The sequence below is a fragment of the Talpa europaea genome, assembly GCF_964194135.1.
Source record: "Talpa europaea genome assembly, chromosome: 1".
In the NCBI taxonomy this organism is placed as follows: Eukaryota; Metazoa; Chordata; class Mammalia; order Eulipotyphla; family Talpidae; genus Talpa; species Talpa europaea.
In genome coordinates, this window is record NC_140073.1 from 123055028 (window position 1) to 123079988 (window position 24961).

General features: G+C 39.4%; 1 protein-coding gene across 1 annotated transcript in view; it reads left to right on the top strand.

Moving 5' to 3' along the window:
- Positions 1-1438: 1438 nt before the first annotated feature.
- The window catches only part of MFSD6 (major facilitator superfamily domain containing 6), a gene marked incomplete at both ends in the record, with an annotated part of 36779 nt that continues 13256 nt past the window's right edge, over positions 1439-24961 (top strand). The window contains 2 exons of the mRNA XM_084237211.1: positions 1439-2973; positions 21697-21794. Coding sequence (XP_084093337.1) covers positions 1439-2973; positions 21697-21794 — 1633 coding nt within the window. The remainder of the gene's footprint in view (positions 2974-21696; positions 21795-24961) is intronic.

Consider the following 24961-nt stretch of genomic DNA (forward strand, 5'->3'; position numbering starts at 1 on the left):
ACACCACTCTGGCAAGAGAATGGGAGGTGTGGCCCTATTATTACTAGCTTGGGTAGAAGTACAGGTTCCCCACTCAACACCCTGCTGACACCTGAGGGTGTCACCTTACTATGGAGGTTTACTTACTGTGAAGTGGCCATGGATGTTCTCGCTTGTCACTGGGCTGATACCTCTGACTGGCAGTGGAAGGCTCATTACTGTTCCCAACACCCCCTCTTTTAACATCTGGATGGGAGCAGGACCAGTGGCCTTGATCTTGCTGGGAGGTCCTGACTCTCAAACCTCCTCTGCAACCATCCAGTGCAGAAGGCAGCAGTGGCTTGTTACTGACAAGTTGGAATAGAAGTCTGGCTTCCCATGCAGCCTCCACCAACACTGTTGTAAGCTGTGCCTCCTTATTGCTTCACAGTGATGGAATTCCAGCTCCCTGTATGGTCTTCTCTGACGCCACCTCCACTGAGGGTTTGGGTACCCCTTTAGAGTGTGGTGAATGTGAAAGTCTTGGTTCCCCTCTTTGCCTTTGCTGATCAGGGTGGGAATGAGGCCACATTTTTCCCCCAGTGGTATTTGGCTGCCACTTATGAGTTATTTGAATAAATTGAATAAATCACATGAGCCATGCCTCATTTTCTCCTCTGCAAAACAGGGATGATAGGAATGTTGTGTGATGAATGTGAGTTAATACATATAAAGATCTTCAGATGTTACTTGGCACAGAGATAATGCTCAATAAGTATCTACTAATTTTTTGCTGAGTTTTTTTTTTTTTTGGCCTTTTTTTTTAAACCTACAATGTATATGAAAAGAACATCTGGAGAAACATATGTAATAAAAGCAACATGAAGACTACTCCTTGGCAGGCCATCCTACTGTGGTGGCTATGGTGGCCAGGGCTTCAATGATCAAATCCAGTTGCAATTGAGTCTACCTTTCTCATTACGTTTGTGGTAGTGGTTAAGAACACATTTCTGTTTTTCTCTGGGAACTGAATGATTTTAGCTATTTATTTTCTAAATTCTAGACTTCACAGTGGATTTGCTTGAACAGTAAAACCAATAAACTATATAAAAATTACTTTCAGTTTCCGCTATTTGGTTTATACGTAATCCCTATCACTTTACCTTTTCCTAAGGAATCAGTGAAAAGATTAAGAATGAACCTGAGCTCTCACCCTGTTAGGAGATGTCATTAGCCAGTCATTGGCCACAAAGAGTATTTGATTTTTTTTGAAAGTACTTCTCTTTATCAATATTGCACTTCTGTAACTGATAAATGGTGAATATTCTCACACTTATTATTTGTAGCTTAGAAATCCTGCAAGATGAAACCCTGTTTAATTGTCATCAGTTTCATTACTAAGCCATCTTTTAAATTTTACTTTACAGATCATCAGTCAGAATTTTGAAGGTGATAAACTGTCTGATGGTGGAGCAAAGCCATGGCGACAGATGATAAAGTTGCCATCTTAACTGATGATGAAGAGGAACAGAAGAGAAAATATGTGCTTGCTGATCCCTTTAATGGTATTGCCAGGGAACAAGAACCACCTTCAAATGAAACACCCTCTTCCACAGAAACAGCTGCTATACCTGAAGAGGAGATAGACTGGATAGAAAAACATTGTGTTAAAATAAACAATGATCTTCTAATTTCCAAGGTCTTTTATTTTTTCTTTTACTCTGCTTATGGCTCTCTCTACCCACTTTTGCCTGTGTATTACAAACAGCTGGGAATGTCTCCAAGCCAGAGTGGACTGCTAGTAGGTATTCGATACTTCATTGAATTCTGCAGTGCCCCGTTTTGGGGTGTAGTTGCAGATCGCTTTAAAAAAGGCAAAATTGTCCTTCTCTTTTCTCTTTTGTGTTGGGTTTTATTCAACCTGGGCATTGGATTTGTCAAACCTGCCACCTTGAGATGTGTACCAAAGATTTCTCCAACAGCTCACCCCACCAATTCAAGTCACCCGTTAACCACCTTGCCAGCAAATTCTTCCACGATCACTCCCATCACCACGTTACCTAGAATGCGGGAGAAAAGGGACCTGCTTCCTTCCAATTGGCCAGTGATGTTAGAAATGGGGCCCAACACCACAGTATATGCCACCAGTACACCCACTCTGCAGCCTCAGACAGAAGAAGTTACCACCCACATTACAGACCTGACCTTAAACTGGAGCACTGCAACCCCTGCCTCCCCAGGAAATGTAACCAGGGAGACAACCACTTCTGTTATCACTACCACCAAATCTTTACCTTCCGACCAAGTCACACTTGTTTATGATCAACAGGAGGTTGAAGCTATATTCTTGGTGATCTTGGTAGTTGTCATAATAGGAGAATTTTTTAGTGCCTCTTCTGTCACGATTGTGGACACAGTAACACTGCAGTATCTGGGAAAACACAGAGACCGCTATGGACTGCAGCGCATGTGGGGCTCCCTGGGCTGGGGCCTGGCAATGCTGTCCGTGGGCATCGGGATTGACTACACCCACATAGAAGTGCTCGTAGATGGCAAGGGGTGTAAACCCCCTGAGTACCGGAACTACCAGATTGTCTTCATCGTCTTTGGTGTCCTGATGACCATGGCCTTGATTGTGGCTACCCAGTTCCGGTTCCGCTATAACCACTTCAATAATAGTGAAAATAAAGGGAAGGAGGTGGAGATCCCTCAGGTGGAGAGGAACAGCTCCACAGAGTCCTCAGAGGAGACACCAACCACCACAAGCCACTCGCAGGCCTTCAACTTTTGGGACTTAATCAGACTGCTTTGCGGCGTGCAGTATGGCTCGGTGTTGTTCGTGGCTTGGTTTATGGGTTTTGGATATGGCTTCGTGTTCACCTTTCTCTACTGGCATTTGGAGGACCTGAATGGAACTACAACCCTCTTTGGGGTCTGTTCAGTCCTGAGTCATGTGTCCGAGCTGACAGCTTACTTTTTTAGTCACAAGCTTATTGAATTGATTGGCCACATCAGGTAAGAACATGCTTACTCTTCCTGCCCCTAGTAGTTGAATGTTATTTTTCCATAGTTTACAGTGCATTTAAGGATATTATAAATTGTGTTGCTGGTAGGGCTGGGTGGGACTGAAGCTTTCTGTTGCTTTTCCTCCTTAAAATAGAAACAAAAGGAAGGAAGTAATGAACCTAGATGAATTATCTAAGGCAAACAAAAAAAAATGCTGCTTCCTCTGTATGCTGAGAGACTCTTACAGCAAATGTTTTCAGGTGTAGAAGCAACAATTTCATACACAGTATTATTCCATAGCTCTTGAAGGTCTGCCTGTGTCAAGCACTTATGAAAGGGTTTAGAGGATAAAGTGGATTACGTTTTTTTCAGCCTTCTTTTATTCTCAGCCACTTGATGACACAGATCTTGAATATTTGGTGTATGAAGAGGTCCACTATATTTAACAAGACTGTCAATGACCCACCATAATCTCTAATCCATGATATTATATAGGGGAGATTTTTATATATTTTTTTCTGATGATAACAGTGGCCTCATTTTTGTCTGCCACAAAGACAAAAGTATGTTTAAAAATCTTCCTTTTACCTAAAATCTCCCCTGTAACCTTTTGAGTAAAAAAAAAAACCTATAAATGCCTAATGTTTGTTATGTAATGTTTCTCATACTTTGTCTGGAGTTGATCAAACATTAGCTTATTGTTTATAAGACTTTCTGTTCTGTCACTGGTTCTTAAATATAGAGCCAACTTCAGTTAAGCGTTCTTACCTCACAGAAAAGCACAGCAAACCTATCCCTAAAATTTGAAGTTGCTGTAACTGAAAAAAGCAACTGTGTGGTAATTTTAAAATCTGTTTCTAGGAGTAATTAGAAAGGAGAAATAAATACTAACAAGATTTGATTTTTTTCCTTTAATTTCCTTCTGACTAATTGATGAAAATATTTTCTAATTTAAAGTCTCAACATACAGTCATTCTTTTTCCCCAAACAATTGTGAATATTTTTTCTTGTTTGCTTTGGTTTTGTTTTGGGAAGCTATGTTCTGTTCATTCTCTTTCTGAAAGCTTTGGCCCTTTTGTTTTCACTAAACAAAGTCAGATGTGTGTGGATAGTTCTTAGACCCACAGACTTCCCAAGGCACATTCAGTGGGGCCAGCCTGAAAAGTGTCTTGGAATATTAAGAACTTGGAGTGTGCTTTAACTGTGTCCAGGTCATGTTTACATTCTCTGAGGATGACCATGATTAATTAGAGACACTTCTTTGCATTGTGGGGGTCTGAGTGGGATCTCACCTCAGCTAATACTGTCTTTAAACCATAGTCATTTATTTATTCCCAGAAAGCTACCCAGTCAGGTCTTAGCAGTGAGTGGACTTCTGAGATGTCATTGTTTTATCAGTCAACTGTAGGAGTTGAATGCTGACTCAGTGTGGAGTATGCATATGGCTTCTATTTTCAAACATTGTTAGGTTCTTCTTACATGCTCAGAAAAAATGTTTCTTTTCTGTCATTGCCTTTTGTCTGGGGCATATATTTTCATGATAAAATCCTTGAAGGTTTAATACTAATTTTGATAATTATAATAGCTTACACTGTGTTTTTCTTTCATAAATTTTACTCTTTATTTAAAACATCTACAGCTCACTTAACCTTCATTTTCTGGTTTTATGTACCAAAGCATCTTCCTTACTTAATGATGTGATGGAAGAAGATGACTCTTGTGGTCACATTTTTGCTCCCAGAAGCCTACTGGGATTCCATCAATTTGTGGTCATTTACCTCTGTTGGATTTTAATTCTTGCCATTAAAATGTATCATCTTAACTACTTTTAAAAGGTTCTGATAGCTGCAGTGAGATTATGCCCACATATTCAAGTAAAATGGATTGTTTCTTTTGGTGAGAATTTGGAGACCCCAGTCAAGTGAGATTTGGGGGTTTAAAAGTTAGCTATGACAGTTGAAACTTTTCACTGAAAGAACAGCATACATTAAAATAGTTGCTGAGGAGAAATCAGCTTTCTGTAAATTCATAATCTTTATGTTTCCCTTGTAGACTCTTAAGGAGGGATTTGTCTGTGGTCCTTGTGTATGTTTTTTAACATTCTGTGACTGTCTCATTGGGAAGTTGTTCTGAGGAGTTAGCACTTCCATAAAAATTGTAAATATCCTAATGTGGTCAAAAGTAGCTTTCCCACAATTTCTTTATGTAGATTCATAATTAAGAAAAATTTATACCAGAAAACAGTTTTTAAAAATAGAATTCCAATTTTGAAACACTGAATATTTTAACAGTTCTGTAGCTTGGGCCCAGGTTTTTAGGAATTACCTATCAGTCTGAATATGCACATACACCCAGACACAGAGTGATTACTGACTTTGACCTTCTCTGCAGAGAAAGTGGCCTTTTCAGGCAAATTGCATAATGCTTCATATTTCCATTCAAAAAAGTAAATTTCTTTTGATTTGAAATCACAAAACTTTGGAATTTACAACAGGTATAGTTCGAAGATGCTGGAAGGGATCATGCTCAGCGAAATAAGCCAAAAAGAAAAAGAAAAATACCGGATGGTCTCACTCATAGCAGGAATCTAGAAAACTTAAATAAGGGACCAGGAAAATGAATAACTATAAGAAAGTGAAAATCAAAATCAACAAAAAACTATGAACCAGAGACACTTTTTGGGGGCTGGGGGCTGGGAGGGGAGGGATTGGGGTCAGAATGGGGCATTTGCAATTGTATGGGGGAATATAAAAATAAAATTTATTATTAAAAAAATAAATAAATAAAATAAAATCGACGAGAAGGCCATATAGTTGAAAATGAAATTAGTGGGAAGGGAAAAGGATAATCTATTTAAAACATTGGTTTTAAGTACAATCACATATGCTTTATTCTTATTAGCTGGACTCAGTTTGTTAATTTAATCCTGCTAAGGTCAATTTATACTTACTCTACAATAAAACCTACATTGTCCAAAAAAAAAAAAAAAAAAAGATGAAAGCTAGGCTTCTTTAAGGATTATAAATAGGGTATCTGGTGGTGCCAGGGGTTCAGTCTCAGCACTATGATGCAATTCACAGTCACTGCAGCACGAGTTCAATCCCCAGCCAGGGAGCTAACCTCCATGGCGCAGCAGACTTCTCCTGTCTCACCCTCTCCTACACTGCTCCCTTCAGCAGTGTATTTCAACAGACCTGCCAGTTCTGCTCCCCACCTGTCTTTGGTGAATCCTCTCACCCTCCCGCACCTCTAGCTTATACCCCAGCTCTTGTATGTATAATTAAATAAATCTTTAAAAAAGGATTATAACTATAGCTTAAGATATATTCACCTTGCTGAAGATATCAACAACCATGAGTTAGGGTTGTGATCAAAATTAATTGCAACTAATCATTTGTAAATTTATAAATCATTACTATTCAATATTAGGCCATCATGATGCTATTTGATTTGCATTTATTTACTTTTTTTTTTTTTTTGTGGGACCCTTGCCGGCAGCCGGGGAACGAACGGGCGCTGCAGAGGCTGCGGGCAGCCTCACAGCCCAGTGCTCAACTGCTGCGCCACCAGGGGAGGCCCTGCATGTATTTACATTTTAAGGGGGATACAAGAATTTTGCTCAATTTATCTCACTTTCAAGGTCAGTTTTGCCATGTAAATGTTATCCAGAAGTATTATATTAACAATATTAGCCAATAGTTATGACAGAATAGTAGTCAGTATCCAAACGAGCTAGCCAGTTGGGGAAAAAAAGAAATACGAGATACAGATAGTTAGAGGAACCCACTGGCTTTCCTGGGCAGGCGCTGCAGGAAGACACAGAGCAGATAGCAGGACGCTGGGCTACAGCTGAAGACACAGAGGAGGTAGGGCATGAGGAGCCCTTTGTGACTGGAGGAATAATAATCAGTATTAGAAGAGTAAGGAAGCCCTGCCGCTGGGGTGATCAGGAAGGCTTACCAGAGAAAGCTGAATTTGAGCTGGCCACTGAAGGATTTAGAGAAGATCCTGTTACATTTTATTTTTGCTTTTCATCCTCTCCTTTCTTTCTCCCCACCTCTTTGTGCCATATTTGTTGATCCTGAATCTTTTCATTTCCAGATCCCTCCTCATCCAACGTGATAGGGTACTGAATTTCGCAGGCTGTGTTTCCTGAGTCTTGGTGTCCAATCTTCTGCCTGGATTCAGCTAATGCGGTGGTGCTTACCAGTTAAACTCACCAGAAGAGCATGAGGAAAATCCTCATGCCCTCAGACCAATTACACCAGACTCTCTAGGGCTATACTCAGGCATATGATTCCAGTGTGCAGCCAAGATTGATAATCACCAAGTAGAGAGGCAGAGGTGGAGGAGAAGATGGAGGTGGAAGGGGAAAAAAACCCAGATGTAGCTTTCTCTTTTTCTAGTTCATGCAGCTTTTGTGTGAGCTTTGAAGATTGTTCTTTGTAACTCTTTGAGGAGGTTCTTTTTCTTCAGTGAACAGTTCTTCACGCACATGTGCTGGTCAGTATAGAGCTGAAGACAAGAGGGAAACCCTTGTCAGCTCTCTGTACTCCAGCAGTCTGCCCTGCCCCCAGATTCTTACCCTCTCTCAACTCAGAAGGCCTCTGTGTCCACTCAGGAGTATCTCTGATAGTTGCTGCATCTCACCTATGGTACTACACACTGTGGGTGACCATGAGCTCTGGTAGCAAGGCCCTCTCCCCCCTACTCCTCTCCCTCTACCTCCACCTTGGAGAGACTGGCTGCCTGCGCTTCTTTCATGGACTCTGGCTTCTCCGCTATTCCTTCACCTAATGACTAAGTCCTTGGATTAGGACAGATTGGTGCCTGTTTCCCTGATTAGTTCCTGACTCATACATAATCCTTAGCTGCTAGGAGGTCTTCTGATGGTAATCATCACAGTGAAGGAAGAGAATGAAAATTGAATCATGCAGTACTTGATAAAAAACAAACATAGTGAACCTTAAAAGAAAGGAAGGAAAAGAACATAAAAGAAAGAAAAGAACCACATTTCCTTTCTTATTCCTTAAGGGAGGATTGTTTCTCCTTTCAAAATGACTTTTGACAATAAAAAAAGATGTAAAAATTTAATTTCCGTTGTCAGTTTGGAATTATACATGCTCTACAGAAACAAGAATTACTCTGTTATTTAAGAATCAAAACGCTGCCTATTTGTCTAATTTTTGAGCAATTATGTAGGCTTAGGGAATCCCAGATTACTGGGATGCAGGGATGCATACTAAAATGGTGGGGGAGACCAAAGGCCAGGTGGGTGCTAGGATGAGGAACACCAACTTCCTGGAGGCAGTAGGGAGCCTTAGCAAAGGGAGGGCCACATATTTTCACTTGTTTCCAATGCAGGGACTAACTGTGAAGCAGGGCTTTTACTGAAAAGTTTCTTAAAATAGTCCAAGAGGTGATACAGGCCTGAACTTCAGCAGTAGTAATAGAAACTGAGGGCAGGAATGGATTTGGAAGATAAAAATGACAGAATGGTTTGGTTGTGGGAATGGAGGGACAGATCCCCATGTCTTCAACTTTCATAAATCTGATAGAAAATCCAAAAGGAAGATACAGAATTGAGGGGGATTGCAATTTGAATTTGATGTTCTTTACTTTGAAGTTTGGAACACCTAGATAGGAACGTCTAGCAGACCGTTGACTGTTAAAAGCCTGAAGCTTACTGGAGAGGTTATTAGACTAGTGAATAAAGATTTGGGACAGTTAAAGCCATAAGATCAAAAGGGAAATATTAGGGTGGAATAAAGCGACTAAGAAAATCAATCAGGGTTGTCTCCAAGATTAGTTGTAAGTTTCTGGTCTTACTGAAATGTTGGTCTGTTTATTGTTTATTGTATCCTCGGGCTTAAGAATATTTAGTTATGTTGAATTGTGTTGTGAGGTATTTCCTATAACCAGTCAACACCTTGCTTCAGGGGTGACATGATAAGAGGCCTGCATAAGCAGATGTCTCAAAACACCACTGAAGTGTGCTCTTTTTTCCCTAATGTCACAAAGTGGGAACAGAAACAGTTCGAACAAAATCTTTTTGGTTAGCAGTCCCTACTTTAAAAGAATAAGTAAAATAGCTAGTCATAAAAGTTTGTAAGTTGGCAAGTTATGGTAATTTTATTTATACTATTTTTCCTTGAAAAAGCTATCACTTAAGAGAAGGGTTTCAGCATTGTGAGTGAGGAACACTCAATTAAATCTGAAATTAATGAAATCTGAAATCTGGTAAAAGTTGAAGGAACTTCAAAACCGGAATTGTCTGTGGAGTGGCTAAGACTCTTCACAGTGGGTTTTGTGGGGGCTTTCAGGGATCCTTTCATGCTCCTGGTAGGGTAAGCCCTCCTCAGAGATTACCCAGGTTGGTCTGGAGACTTACAGGCTAATAAAGACTGTGGTGGGACGCACCCAACATCTGGGGGACTCCTGGATAATCCTCCTCAAAAACCTGTTAGCACACTTGCTTATGCCTCCCTCCTGCCTTCCTTCCTTTCTCCCCTAGTTTCTAAGCCTTGCCCAGACATATAACTTCCGATTATTTGATTTCAAAGTCTGCCTTCTTGGCACAGCCCTTGTCCATCTTGCTGGTAGTGCAGAAATCCTGGCTTGCCATGGGTTGCCTCAACATTGACACCTGAGGTTTCTGGGGCTACCTCAACAGAAATGGTCTTTTGGCCCATTTCATCTCATAACATGAAATTGTGCTTCTCAGTAAACTTTTCTTTTGTGATTCAGGATATTGGACAGCTGTTGAGTGACATTTGTTCTGCTACTTTGCCCTTATCCAATTCCTCCTAATGATTTATCAACGTTTAAAGTATTACCTGTTTTCTAAAGCCAACTCAAGCATTCACCCTATTTCCCTAATCTAAAGGCACAACCATGATCAGGAGCATAACTATGCTAACAGGGCCAGCCCCTGTCTTCATTGGTCCAACCCACAATTGTTTCAAGTCCTTGTCTAGGTTTGGTCTCATGTAGGGGCCCTAGCGCAGGAACACACTGATATTATCCACCAAAAGATCACTGCAGGTTAAGAGGGAGGGGAACTTGACCTTACACTGGCCAACCAACTTTGTGACTCCATTCTCCTCCGAACCTTTCTATATCCTTGTATCTATAAAATAGAAGAGTTGGGCCTCCCTGGTGGCTCAGGGGTTTTTGCCTAAGTCAGAGATGTGCAAAGCTACTCATGCAAACCCAGGCAGGTCTTGCTGTGACAACAGGCTATCAGACCAGTGATGGGGGTGTGATTCACGATGGCAGTCACTGGGATCAGTATAAAGAATTTTTTCTGCAAAGTCAGTTCACTTGAGTGGAAGTTAGAACCCTAAGCCCTAGACATTTCTCCATGGACTAGCTCAGATGGAATTCCTAGAAGACTTTGCTGCCCTTGCTGAAATATTTGCTTTTAATGGCAGCTTACACACAGACAGTTTTTTTCACATGCTTATTTGATCTTTTCAAATGGCCAGTAGTGACAGTCCCTGACAAAAATCCACTTTTAGTATGCCGGTGCCAGGAATTCCACCACTCCCACCAATGGCAGAGCATGCCCCACCTGCTGTGAAAATGCACTAATTAGCTCTGTTTGTCAGAGCCTTTCATTTTACACAACCACTGGAAAGGTAAATAGCAATCCCTTAGATAACATAAATGAGTAAATATAATTATATTGGGTTGTATAAAATGCTAACAATCCTCCTTTAAGGGCACAGCCTCTCTGCCTTTAGAAGCCCAGGGAGGGCCTCCCTGGTGGCGGTTGAGCGCTGGGTTGCAAAGCTGCCCGCAGCCTCTACAGCACCGGGTTCGATCCCCGGCTGCTGGGCGAGGGTCCCACATGGCGCGCAGACCTCTCCTGCCCACCTGCTGCTCCCCTCAGCAGTGTACTTCATCGGTCTGCCTATTCTGTCCCCAGCTCTGGCTCTGATAAATTCTCTCACCCTCCTGCGCTTCTGACTGTACCCAGTGCTTGTATAAATCAATCAATCAATCTTTAAAAAAAAAAAAAAAAAAAAGAAGCGCAGGGAAGCTGTCACTGGAATCTCATACTTTATTGCTAGTCCATGGGATGAATGGCTCTTGGGAAAACACTGGCATCCTTTACTAAATTTAGCTTTATATTGGAGTTATAAGCCACGTTGGAGGTCATTTTTGTGAGCTGAATTGTGTCCCTAACCCCAACTCAGATGTTGAAGTCCTAACTCTCAGTACTTCAGAATGTGGCTTATTTGGAGATGGGAGGGGGTCTTTAAAAAAGTGATTAAAATGAAGTCATTAGGGTGGGCTCTAATCCAGTATGACTGGTGTTCTTGTGAAAAGAGGAGATTGGGACACTCACACACATGCGTGCACACACACACACACACACAAGACCATGTAAAGACACAGGGAGAAAGCTAAGAAGAGAGACTTTAGAAAAAAGTAACCCTACCAACCAACACTTTGATCTCAGACTTCTAGTCTCCAGAAATGTAAGAAAATAAATTCTGTTGTTTAAGCTACCCAATCTGTGGTATTTGTGATGGTAGCCCCAGCAAACTAGTACAGTGAAGCAGGCCTAGTCCACCCAGGTTAGGTTCCCTTCCCCCTAATCCTCTGCCTTTGTTTTGCCACTTGTGATGTGGAACTTGTTGCCTCACAAGGTATCTAAGATCTTTTATTATGTAGGGCTTGATCACATGATATGGCAGATATTCTTGCCATAGTGGCTTAAGGCAAACAGGAAATGTATTGATTAACTAGCACATGGCCTTAGGTGTATCTTTAACCACATCTCAAATGATGCTATCAGAATCCAAGTCTCTCCAGCTACCAGCTCTACCTCCCACCAGTGGGTTGACTTCATTTGCAGGCCTCTGCCGGAGGGCCTAGGCAAGCCAGGGTCACATCTTCCCAGCTGAAAAGAGAATGCTGCAATCCCTTGTTTCTGCTTAGCAAATAAACAACATCGATTGCACTGACTGCTCACAGTTCTGATTTTGGGCTAACACAGCCCACTCTCTCTTCAGCAGAACAGCCCTTCACACATTTGGGTGTCCCTCCTACAGGTTTGCTTTTCCAGTTCCCTCGGGGCTTTTTCTCAGAACATCTTATCCAAGACTCTCTTTTTTTCTTTCCCCTCCTTATTCTGACTCCTTTGGGTTTTTTTTGACAGTAATAACTTAATTGTACCCAGTTCCTGCTGTGGTCTGGCCAAAGTCAAGAACAGTGGGATCATTATCTCTTCTTGATTTGGTCATGATACTCCTTTCAGCCTGAATTTTTATGAACTTGTTCAGTTTCCTTTAATTAAGCTTAGGGTCAGCTACAACTCTTAAGGCCTTTTTCAAATTAATTGCTTTGCCAAATGTCAGTGATTCTTGTCTGAAACTGTAAGGTTTGTATACCTATAGTTTTATGTATACCTTAGGACATATCTTGGAAGACTTCTAATCAAAACCATGGTGTGTGCTCTAGCATTTGACATTTACCTAGGTAGAAACAATAACAACAAAATGGCAGCTTATGTCTTCCAAGTAATTGGTCTCCATTAATCAAGTTTCTATTTTAAGAAGTTATGTCTTAAGCTGATGATACACACAACCTAAAAAGAAAAGTAGAAGATAAACTAAAAGAACAAAGGAGAGCTGTAAATATAGTCAGGAACCAGCACAGTGATCAGGCTGATGGTTACCATAATTATACTCTTAAAGTCATTGGAGAGGAAAGATCTGAAGGCAGCAAAATAAATGACTTAAGGCCACCAAAGATGCAGACTTCATTTTTACCTTTTCTTTTTCTAGCAGAAAAAAAAAAATTGAAGTATGGTAACTGCCCAAAACATACATGGCTAAGTGACTTTTCTTTCCCCATCTTTCACTCTGGCATACAATGTGACTCTTATGTTCTGTTTTACAAGGATAGTTGCCAGCTGTACCTGCTTGGTGATAGAAGCTTGGTGGCTTCCCAGTTCTCAGTTGGTGGTCCCCTTGGCTGGGCAGTGATTATAGGAGTCTCACTGGCTCTTTGAGCTTCATGGCTTATGAGCCAACTCTTACTTTTCTGGTGAGATAGGCCTGTGGGTACCCCAGAACCCTATTACCTGCTCATGCACATGTGTCGTAAATTCATTTATGGTGCTTCAGGATGACCCAAATAAGCAAACTGTCGTCAGCTAATCTTTGAACTAGTGTTTATCTACATACATGACTTGATATTTGATATTTATTTTTAACCACAGTCATTAACATTAATCAAAAATGTTGCCAAATATGAACATCCCTTTTTTTTTTTTTATATCATCCTAGTTTCTAGGCCTCTTTTAAAAGGCAATGCATTCTTTGACACACACATCACCTATTCTTATACAATAGCCAGGTATATATGTGTGCATGTATCTCTTGCTACACACATATATAATTACATGTGTATGATTACAGGTTTAATATGTACATACTTTATAATGGTCTTATTCCCCAAATATGTATTCCTGGCACTTAGAACAGAGTTTGTTAAATAATTATTTGTTGTATGATGTTCTATTTGAAGTATTCTTGTTTTGGCTCTAGTCCATAAATATATATTGTATGCCTCCTATATATCAAGCACTGGAGATAAAATTGAGACAACATAATATGAAGGAGACCTCACTGTGCAGGGAGCACACAGTCAGGCTGTCAGTGTGTGGATACAGCTGACATAAGGATTATAAAGAGAGGCACATGATGCTGTGAACATATATAAAGAACTGATATCTGAAGGAAAAGAATATCAGGTCACAGGGATGGTGGAAACAGTGACCCAGTGGGTCCATGTGACAGTCATGTGATGGGAGGACAGTGGGTTGTGCCAGATAGGCAACAAGGAAATATGTTGTATAATAGAATCTTGATTCTATTGGAAGTTTTGATTCAAAAGTTCCTATTGTATTTCATGTACCTTCTATGATCCAGGTGGTTCTTGAAGCAAATGAGCACCTTCTTAGTCTATTTCTACAGAACACCATTGTCTTTGTCTGGAAAGAATATGATAATGGCAATGTTGATCATTTCGTGTGCATAACACTTAACACTTTATGCCACTATATGATTTACTCATGCTCAGTCTCACAACAGATTCAAAAGATAGGAATAATACTGAAAATTAACTTAGCTAGGAAGTTGTATTATTTTTAAGGTGCAACAGAAACTCTGATAATGTTCCCTTAGGTTGGAGAAGCATTGGTCAGCCTTATGCATCATCCAGCATTTATTGTGCCTACTCAAGCTATGTGATCTGTGTTCATTCTATGAGGAAGTAGATACACACATGGGGAAAATTCAGAGAGAACTAAAAGGTACCCAGTAAAGTGTCTCTCTCACCCCTGCCAACAGTCCCTCTAGAGACCATCAGTGACAAGAGATTCTAGCACCTTCCAGAGACATTCTGTTCACATGTAAATGCCTACATGGATATGTAACTCTTCTGACATATAACATAGAAAATGTAGCTTTATTACTATAAAACATAAAATATAAAAACATTTGCTAATCTTTTGATGTAGGGCCAAAGCTTTACTTGGAAATGATTCTGCTGACTGAGGTGAAGCCACACCTATGCTCTCTGATTTCCATTAATTTAGTTTTAACATAAACTTAAAAATACATACAAAAGAATCTGAGAGCAAAATTCCTTTAGTTTTTATTATTTTATTTATTTATTTATTTATTTTTATTTTTTATAGAGGCATGTTTTTATTTATTTATTTATTTGTTTGTTTTGTTAATACATGCACTGGGTACAGTCAGAAGCGTGGGAGGGTGAGAGAATTCACCAGAGCCAGAGCAGGGAGCAGAGCAGGCAGAAGGACCGAAGTACACTGCTGAGGGGAGCAGCGGGCGGCAGGAGAGGTCTGCGCGCCATGTGGGACCCTCCTCCGGTGGCCAGGGAACAGCCAGGGATCAAACCACCACTGCAGAGGCTGCGGGCAGCTTCGTAACCCAGCGCTCAACCGCTGCGCCACCAGGGAGACCCAGTTTTTATTATTTTAACCCCAATTTTTTTATAATTGTGTTTCCCACACCTAATTTGACAACTTTTTTTAACCTGCTAAATCCTTATTGTTATATGCTTATTAAACATATAAAAATGTTATATTATCCCCTGATGTAGTATACAAATTCAGAATCTACAAAAAATATACACCTTATAAAATGACACAATGACCAGCAAGACATTGTTTTAAGAGACTCATCTAGTAATGGCAATACCATTGCAGCAAACTTAAGACCTATCCTAAAGACCAACACCTGAAGTGTATATAAACTCTGTATTTGCTAGAACATTTTCTGCCTTTATATATTTAGATAGAATCAAGCACTAGGATTTAAAGAGAAACTCTCATTTTTGCTTAATCTTCTGATACTATAAGCCAGGATATTTTTTGATATGTTTCTATATAATCTTAAGTTTGACATTTAGGTCTATGGTCAATTTTAATTAATTTTTATAGGCATAAATCTGGAACATGGTTTTCAATTTAACATGTGGCTAACCATTTGTTCCATCACCATTTGTTAAAGGACTATCCTCTCTCCACGGAATTGTTGTAGCACAACTATTGAAAACCAATGGTCTAAATATGTGGGGGCTTAGGTCTGAATTCTCCATTCTGTTTCCTTGTTCTATGGTTATCTTTACACCAATACCACCTTTTTAAATGAGTCTAGAGGTCAGGAATGTTTGTGTTTCAGCTTTATTTTGTTTCTTCAAAGATGGTTAGTCTATTGTAGGTCCTTTATGCTTCATGTGAATTTAACATCAGTTTGTCAGTTTATGCAAAAATCTGGGCTTATGTATGGGATTAGATTGAATCTATAGGTCAAGGGAGAATTGTTGTTCTAACAATACTAGAAAAAAAAAAAAGAGCAACTCATCTAGTGGTACTCAACAGGAAGTGTTTAGAAATATGTGTGGAAAATTTTTGTTACAAAGACTGGTATTTAGCACTGAACGGTCAGGTATCTTATTAATCATTCAACAGTAAATGGGTGGATCCCATCCAAAATGATAGTGGCCCATTGAGAAATTTTTTTTTAAAATGAGAATAGTGCTTCTTTTTTGCTCTCCTGCTATTTTACATATGATTATATTTAATTACATTAGTGTAGATTCATTTAGACTTTGAGCAAGGCAGATTTCCTTTGAGTACAAAGATGAAAAAGACATAGTTGTTGCCGGAACTAATAGTCTTCTCTATGTAATAGTTACAGAGGGTGACAAGTACTCTAATGGAAACTGTACTAATAGAGTAACAAAATAAGTTCAATTTACCCACATTTGGGGAAGTTTCTTGGAAAGACGATGCATTTCAAGGGTAGGACTCAACAGTCACAGGTAGCAGTGCCCAAAATCATGACTTAGAAAAAGAGAAAGGTATGTCATCAGCTCTGCCACTTCCAGGTAGGCACTTGGTCTGAGCATGAGGTGTGACTGCTCAGGCAGCCCAGGTCACTGTCTGCGGTCATGTCTCCTCCCTGGTGTATGGCTGCTTTTGCTACCATGCTGCATTAGAAGAGTCTACCATGATGGTAGTTCTGGCTGCTTCCTTGGATTGGGAATTCCAAAGAATGCCAGCTATGATGCTTTCAAACCAGCCAACCCTTGGAGTGGGGCACAGGAAGGCAGGAAATGCCACGAAGAGGACAAGATGGGGAGAAAAGATGAGATTGCCCATAGTTATGGTAAAATCTTATGCCACTAGAGGTGCAGAGAAATCCTGCAGTTGCATCCACAGAAAGAGTACATCATTGGAGCCTTATAGAAGCAGGGGATGATATGAGAAAACAAGAATTTTACAGACTAAAATTGGACTCTTTCAAGCCCTAAACCTTAGATTGTAATTACTTTCTAAATTGTTTAGTAAGCATGGTATTTTCCTGTAATCATGAGATATTTTTCTACCTTCCTAAACTGACTGTGGGGAGTATCACCTCACTAAGGTCATCAGTGGCAGTCAATGAATATGATAGAAATAAGCTTCATTCTTGGCGAGGAGGGCACTGCTTATATTAAGTGCTTATTTTAAGCACCAGAATCTTGACTGTAGTTAGCAGCTGATGTCTACCTGATGTAGGTAATAATCTGTAATAATTGTAATAATATCTGAAGGCTTTTGTTTAAACTGACAAGTGATATAAACTTTAAAATGATTTGGGAATAATGGTACCCAACCTAATTATGAGACTAAATACTGTTTACAGAAAATCTAAGCTGATTCATATATGAGGCAAACTATAGACTGTACCCTTAAGCATCTGGTAATAATGGCCAATTCTTCTCATAGGAAATGGTAAAATCTAAAAACTACAAGAAATTGTCCACGTGTTCTGTAACCTGTTGGGAATGTTGCTTTCTGAATCTCGGTTTGTTGCTAGTCTGTTCTCCATTCCTTTGCCTTGAGAAACACTCACCCTTGAGTAACCTGTAGACTAGGTTACTCTGAGTCTGTCTGTGTCATTTATAATCTCTTCTATACATTAGAACATATGCATTTTTTAAAGATTTAATTTATTTATACAAGAACCAGGATACAGGCCAGATGTGCAGGAGGGTGAGAGGATTCACCAGAGACAGAGCGGGGAACAGAACAGGCAGACTGATGAAATATACTGCTGAGGGGAGCAGCGGGCAAGGCAGGAGAAGTCTGCCGCACCATGTGGGTGCTCCGCGGCCCGCAGGGATGGAACCGGCACTGCAGAGGCTGCGGACGGCTTCACAGCACTGCGCTGAACTGCCTGTGCCATTGGGGAGGCCCAAGAACATATGCATTTTGATGTGTGGGTCTATAATACAGATTGCAGGGCTCTGGTGGTACATTTAGCCACATTGTAAGTAGAGAATCATAACTAACCTGACCTGTTAGGAACTGCACAGTGACTCACAATTAATTGTATCTCTATCTTAAATATAGTCTGTCTGGGGGGAAAGTATGAGCTTTATTATAAGATAACTGTCCATATGGGGAATTGTAATTACATAATTAGACTTTCACAAGCACTTTTCTGCTATTGTTATAATTTGCTCAAACTCCATAATATCATGTTTTCTGTCATATTAGTATTAGTTGCCCCTTACCAACTGTGTTCTTCTTTATAATACACTTTATAATTCATTTACATCAATCATGGGTTCTAAAATTGCCAGTTTATCTTGCAACTTTTATACTTACTAACGTCTCATTATGAAGTAGGAAAGCGATGATACCTCTCATTACAGGTGTTCAGTAGGTATCTTTGTATCTTGCTGAGAGGCAATTTCAGACTATTCTGTATTTCTAGACTCTAGTACCCAGGAAAATTGTAAGAAACATGTGCTTTATAATAAACATAAAGAATTTGTCCAGAAGATGATCTAGTAAAACATATTTTATATTTCATTTTATTAGCAAATATTTAATTTCATGAGTGTGAATGTATTCATTAGCTATCTCTCCCATTACAAAGCACCACAGACTAGATGGCATAAAAAAAGAAAGAATGTGAATTCCTCACAATTCTGGAAGCTAGAAGTCCAAGATTAAGGTATTGCGGGTTGCTGTTTTTGAGGATCCCTCTCCTTGGCCTGTTTTCTTCTACTGCCTTAAGCTGGTCTTCCCTCTGAGTCTGTCTGTGTCATTTATAATTTCTTCTTGTTATCAGGACACCATTCGTATAGGATTAGGGGCCACCCATATACTATCATTTGCTATAATTACTTTTTAAAGGTCTCTTTCTCTTCATACAGGTATACTCTGAGGAAATTAGGACTTAGGTCTTCTATATATGAAATTTGGGGGAGGCAGGAAGAGAGGGTCATTATTTAGCCCATAAGTGAATAATGTGCAGTTTAAATATCCCTTTCAGGGCCTCCCCAGTGGTGCAGCTGGTTGAGTGCAGTGCTGTGAGGCTGTCAGAAGCCTCTGCAGCACAGGTTCAATTCCCTGCCAGTTGGGGAGATTCCCACATGGTGTGGTGGACCTCTCCTGTCACACCCACTGCTCCCCTCAGCAGTGTATCTCAGTGGATCTGCCTGTTCTTCTCCCCGCTCTGTCTCTGGTGAATCCTCTCACCCTCCTGCGCCTCTGGCCTGTACCCCAGCTCTTGTATAAAAATATATAAATCTTTAAAAAAAAGAACTCCCAAAATATTAAAAAATATAAAAATAAATATCCCTTTTAGATATTAAAGAGATTCTTAAATTGCTGAAATACTTCTTAGCAACTAGTCAATAAATATGTTTACTCTGCTTTTTCATAGATCAAAATGCTGCTTTCCTTCCTACTCATACCCTTGCTGATTTCTTGAAACCACTGGTTTTCCCAGAATAGTTGGGGAGGAAGCAATGGTTGTGCTCCCCTCTCTTTTGGAATTCTGGGATAAAAGTGTTAGAAAACTAAAGGGCACTTGGATACTCTTCTTTAAAAATAATAAAACATCGCTACCATGTATTGAGTGCTAATGTTGCACGATTCTCTGTGCTGTAATTATCACAAGCCTGCAGAACAGAGGTCCCTACTTGATTTATGAGGAAACTGAGGCTCAGAGAAATGAAGTATCTTTCTCTGGATACTTCTTATTTTTCTTTTATTCTAAGGTACCTGTTTCGGCCTAAAGCACTATCAATTGTGAAATTAGAATGTGGGAAAGAACTAGAGTTTAAATGAAGCAGATAGCCACTTGGCTTATATCAACAGATAGCAGTCTGAGACCCAAGGGACCCCAAACTTAAGGCTCCCATGACTGAATTCCACATGAGTACAGGTCTGAAGACATAGCACCATCTACCTCTTAAACTGTCTTCATTGATTTAAGTTACTTTAGACTAGGACCTTTGGATTTTGGCCTGGGTTGAAATGTTGTCATTGTAACCAGGATTCAGATGGGTTCAAAAGAAAGTTTCAGGATGGGCAATGTGAACAAGCAAGATATATTACCAATATTTGTTTTAATGAAGGGATTATAGGATGTACTAAGGGGAGTTTCTTGGAATCAGCTAGAAAAGTGGGGTCTGTCCTTGGTCAATATTTGAATAAACAGGGAACTTCAGAAGCTAGGTGCCTGGGTTCCAACCCTAGGGATCTTTATTGATAGTGGCATAGGCCTAGATATCTATAGTTTTGAATAGTTACCATAAGTCTAATGTACAGCCCAAGTTAATAAAAGCTAGTGAGCTAGGCCAGGGATTGGCAAAACTATAGGCAGGAGCCAAATTTGTTCTGCTGCAGGCTTTTGTACAACCTATGAGCTGAGAGTGGCTTTTGCACTGCAAAGTGGTTGAAAAAAATCATGAGAATAAGATTTTGTGACATGTAAAACTTATAAATCAAATATTACTGCGACACAGCCATCCATGTATATTCATTTACATGTTGTCTATGGTTGCCTTCACCGAATGCAGCAGAGTCAAGTAGTTGTAAGAAATCTTCAAGGCTGGAATTATTTACTGTATGGTCCTCTGGAGAAAATGTGTGTTGACCCCTGAGTGAGGCTAAGCAGAAGTCTTCAACAGAGCTGCTTTAGTACTGAAAAAGGAGAGATAGGTTTATTTAACTTGTGTGTTTGTGTAGTATATTTTGCATTTTAACTTCCTGTGGGCTTTTTTGTTTATTTCCTAGCAGAGGGGCCTTGGCTGATAGATCTGCAGCAAATGTGCTCAACAAATTTTTTTTATCAAACAGGATTAAGACATGCTTTCCCTCTCAAACCATACAAGTATAAGTAACATAATGTCCACAGAGTAAGATAATTTTATTTACTTTTCTGAAGAGCTTCTAAATTCCTTCTTCTATTCCTTTCCTAATTCCTCCCCGCACTTGGCCATCTATTCTGTCTTCCACCAATCCTTCTGTTCCTTTTTAGCAGTTAATGATAGGTGTATTGCTCAGAGCATTTCCTTTTTTTTAATCCAATGTTGGAAAACAGAGTAAAGTTTATAGGAATGATTTTAGTATAAAAATAGAGTAGAGCAAGATTAGGAAAATACCAGAATATCATATTAGTTTATTTCTTTTACCTTCCAGTTTTTATCCACTTGAATTTAGAGAATAAGAAAAGTGTTCAGGTCAGGAAAATTAACAGAAAATGGAAAACAAATGAGAAAGAGAAATCTCTACAATCAGGTTGTGCTTTTACAGAAAAGCAGCTGCTATTTGCTTCCAAACCAGCCTGTCCAGTTCAGAGTGAGAGAGACTGTAACCTTATGCTTGGATGCACCACTTTAGAGTGGATACACCGACCCTGAGAGTCTCCTTGTAAAACTGCTTGGTGTCTTGGGATCTGTAGGCAAGATGCATTCATAATCACATGTTCTCATTTTTATCCTTCCTTCCTCCATCATAGTGAGTGGCCACAATCCCAAGCATATTTACCCCACAGCCCCCTGGAAGGAAGCCAACAGTGGCATTACAGATGGCAGTGTGCCCAGACTATCTTAAAAAAAGCATCGTCTCTGCTACTAATTAAATTTCAGGACGGGTGATGTTCGCTTTTATATTAATAAGTGTTGTGAAAGGCTGAGAACAGATATGTTAGAAGTTACCCTTCTTATTCCTAAGAGTTCATGGTTAAATTTAATTGTCCTTTAGCTGAACCCTCCTAAGTTTGGTACACTGTATTGTAGATGATGGATGGTTTGGGCAGGAAAGAAAATATGTAGGTAATATTTGCATGTTTTGTAGCTCATAATGGGGGCTCAGTTTGTTTTCCTTTGTGTTTTTTTTAGAGTTCTGTACATTGGCCTGGCCTGCAATACTGCTCGTTATATTTATATTTCCTACCTGGAAAATGCCTGGACTGTTCTCCCCATGGAAGTTCTTCAAGGTAAGTTAACAGCTGGAATTAGAATTATTTCTTTAGCTAACTGAGCTATGGCTATGTAAAAATTCAGTGGTCTTTGGCATATGACTCTCCAAAGGAAGGGTGGAACTGCTGTTTTAAATGATTTTCAGGTGGTTGTTAAGGAAGAGGTGACATCAGAGGGACTGGTTCTTCATTTACTGTTCTATGTTTGTTGAGCCAAACAACATTGGATTTGACCCACACCCCTGTGATTAAACAAAGAAAGAGGAAATCTAGAATACACTCCTATGTACAATTGTTAGGCATACAGCCAAAGGTGGTTTTAAAACATAAAAGGGTGTATGTATCCTTTGTTTAAAATAAAGCTTTATTGACTTACCATTGGTTTACAAAGCTATTTAAAATTTGAGTTTACAGCTTACATTTTGGTGCTTTTATAGGTTAACTATACTTACTGAAGTTTGTCATAATTTTATGGCTTCAGATATTTTTAGCATATCTAGTGCTTTATAATGAAAACTTTGTAGTTAGACTATTGTATAATTATAGACCTTTTGTAGTTAGACTACTGTCTAACTACAGACCCTTTAAGTCTTTGCCCAGATACCCACTGTTGGCTTTAATGAACTGTTTTCTTCAACATGTAACTTGGAACAAATTTCTAGGAGGCTTTTGCCGTGTAGCTTAAGTGATGAAAACATGGATTTCTATTCAAAGTTCATTGCCATATTAGCTCATATAAATCCAGACTATATCCTGAAAATCCCTGTTAGCAGCTTAGTTAACCCATGTTGGGATTATGATTACAGTAAAGGTTCAGGACAAGATTACTAGAGTTGATCTCATGGGACAGTCTAGACTCCTAAATCATTAATTGTATTAAATAATCTGTGGTTGCACTCACTTTCATTAGCTTCATGGATTGCTATATTTCCCTACCCTTTAGGATACAAATGCAGCATAATCTATGCAATTAATTTCCTGTTATGATATCTAAGATGAAAGATTCACAATTATACCTTTAGACAAAATGTACCACATGCAAGTTCATCAAATTCTATCATAGCAATGAAAAGAAAACTTATCCTAGTTGAAAGGAGATATAATTTGTATTCACATTATAAGTATAAAAATTAAACATATCTACCCTTTAAAGATTTGGTGCAAAGATGTAATTGGTAAAAGGAGACTATCTTTATAAATCATAGAAAATGGAAACGGTATTAAAAAATAAATGGTTGTTTATAATAAGTAGCACTCTGGAAGAGTCTGGAAGTGGGCACACATCTCACTATTGTATTGTTTAAGAATAGCAAAGCTTAAATATGAACTGTAGGAAAGAATCATGCACTCACAGGTTTATGCGGCAGAATTGACTGGATTCTCCATCCTTATTCCTATTTTGTTCTATGAGGCAGGATCCTTACTTAACTTATTGCTTTATTTATTGATGTGTGACCATTGCAGTCTCTAAAAAAATTAAAAGACAAAAGAAACCCGGTATGCCTGAAGAAAAGAAAGTATATTGTAATAATATAAGCATATACTTATTCCCTCTTAATACAAATTAGACTGAAAAGGACAGTGACTTAAGAGAGCAAAAGAGAAAAACTCTTTAGTAAAATGTTTAAAGAAACAACAGAGTAATTTTATGATGGCAAAAACAAATGCTGTTGTGCATCAAAAAACTTTTTTTTCCGTTTATTTACCAAAGATGTATTAAATAACTACTTTGAATCAGGCAGTATGCTGGGCTGGGAATGTATAAAAAACAATGTATTAACATGAGCCCCAAGGTCTTACCATCTGCTCAGGAAACCAGATGTGTAAACACATAATTACTACACAGCGTGTTAGATGGAATCAGAAAAATGTTCCAGGTAACAGAAAATATGCTTTGTGGAGTGATGAGCTTTGTGAAGCAGGGATTAGGATATTGAAGATATTATTGAAAGATTCCCCAAGGAAATCAGTGTTAGCTGGATTTTGAAGGGTGGATAGGAATCTACCAGGTGGCCTGAAGAGAGCAGGCCTTTGGTGTCATGCAGAGCTGTGAGTCAAAGCACAGAAGTGGGAAGCAGAATGGCGCTTGCAGGAGACGTAGCGTTAATGCCCTGGCTCATCTGGATGGATTTGATTTCCCAGCTGCTGAATGGGCCATATTTTTATAAGATTTGTGTGCACCTCATGGCAATTATCCCAGAATTTAGGAAGCTGGCCAAGTTCTGAATCTGAAGAGGAATCCTGCTTTTTGTGGCAGGCTATGATTTATAGCTTTGTGTTTCATTTCATTTCCCCTCGTGTCAGTGGAAACCTGGTTACTGAACTGATGCAAGAAAAAAGGGAATCTATAAATACACAGTCTCCTAGTCTAATAGAAGGCCCTGTGACCAGCCTCACAAAGCTCTTTGTGTCTCAATCTGGAGGAGACAGTTTCAGTCCCTGGCAGAAGTGTATGCTGAGTATTTTGGCAGTATGCCAAAACCAAAATCCCTTGCCTTGTCTGACCCATGTCCACTTACAGAAAATAGGTGACAATCCATGCAGAATAAATCCTGCATCACAGGAATTCTTTTTAACTGAAAAGGGTTTGTTTTGGCAGTCTGTATTCTTCCTCCTTCACAAGGCTTGTCCAAATGACTCTCAAGTACCTGTGCTTAAAGTGACTCTACTGAGGGTGTAATAAAGACAAGATACGAGGATGACAAAACACTGAGTGACTGAATTACAGGACAAGCATACTGTCATGATAAACACCCCTTAATTCCTTGACAGGAATTATGACCTGATGATTACGAAGCACTAGTTTTAGGAGTGGGAGGTTGAGGAATGGGGTATTGGCTCCCATCAATGATAAGCTTGACCCTGAAAAGTCCATGATTTCATTTTGATTTCAAACACAAGAGGGTCTTCTTTATGGAGAGCTGTGTGGAGATTTCTGGACCTACTAAACATAGAGCTTCCATATGATCCAGCAATTCCACTCCTAGGTATTTACCCAAAGGACACAGAAACATCAATTCCAAAGAGCACCTGCACCCCTATGTTTATAGCAGCACTGTTTACACTAGCTAAGCTTTGAAAACAACCCAAATGCCCCAAAATAGATGGCTGGATCAAGAAGATGTGGTACATATATACCATGGAATATTACTCAGCATTCAAAAAAGATAAACACATGCAATTTG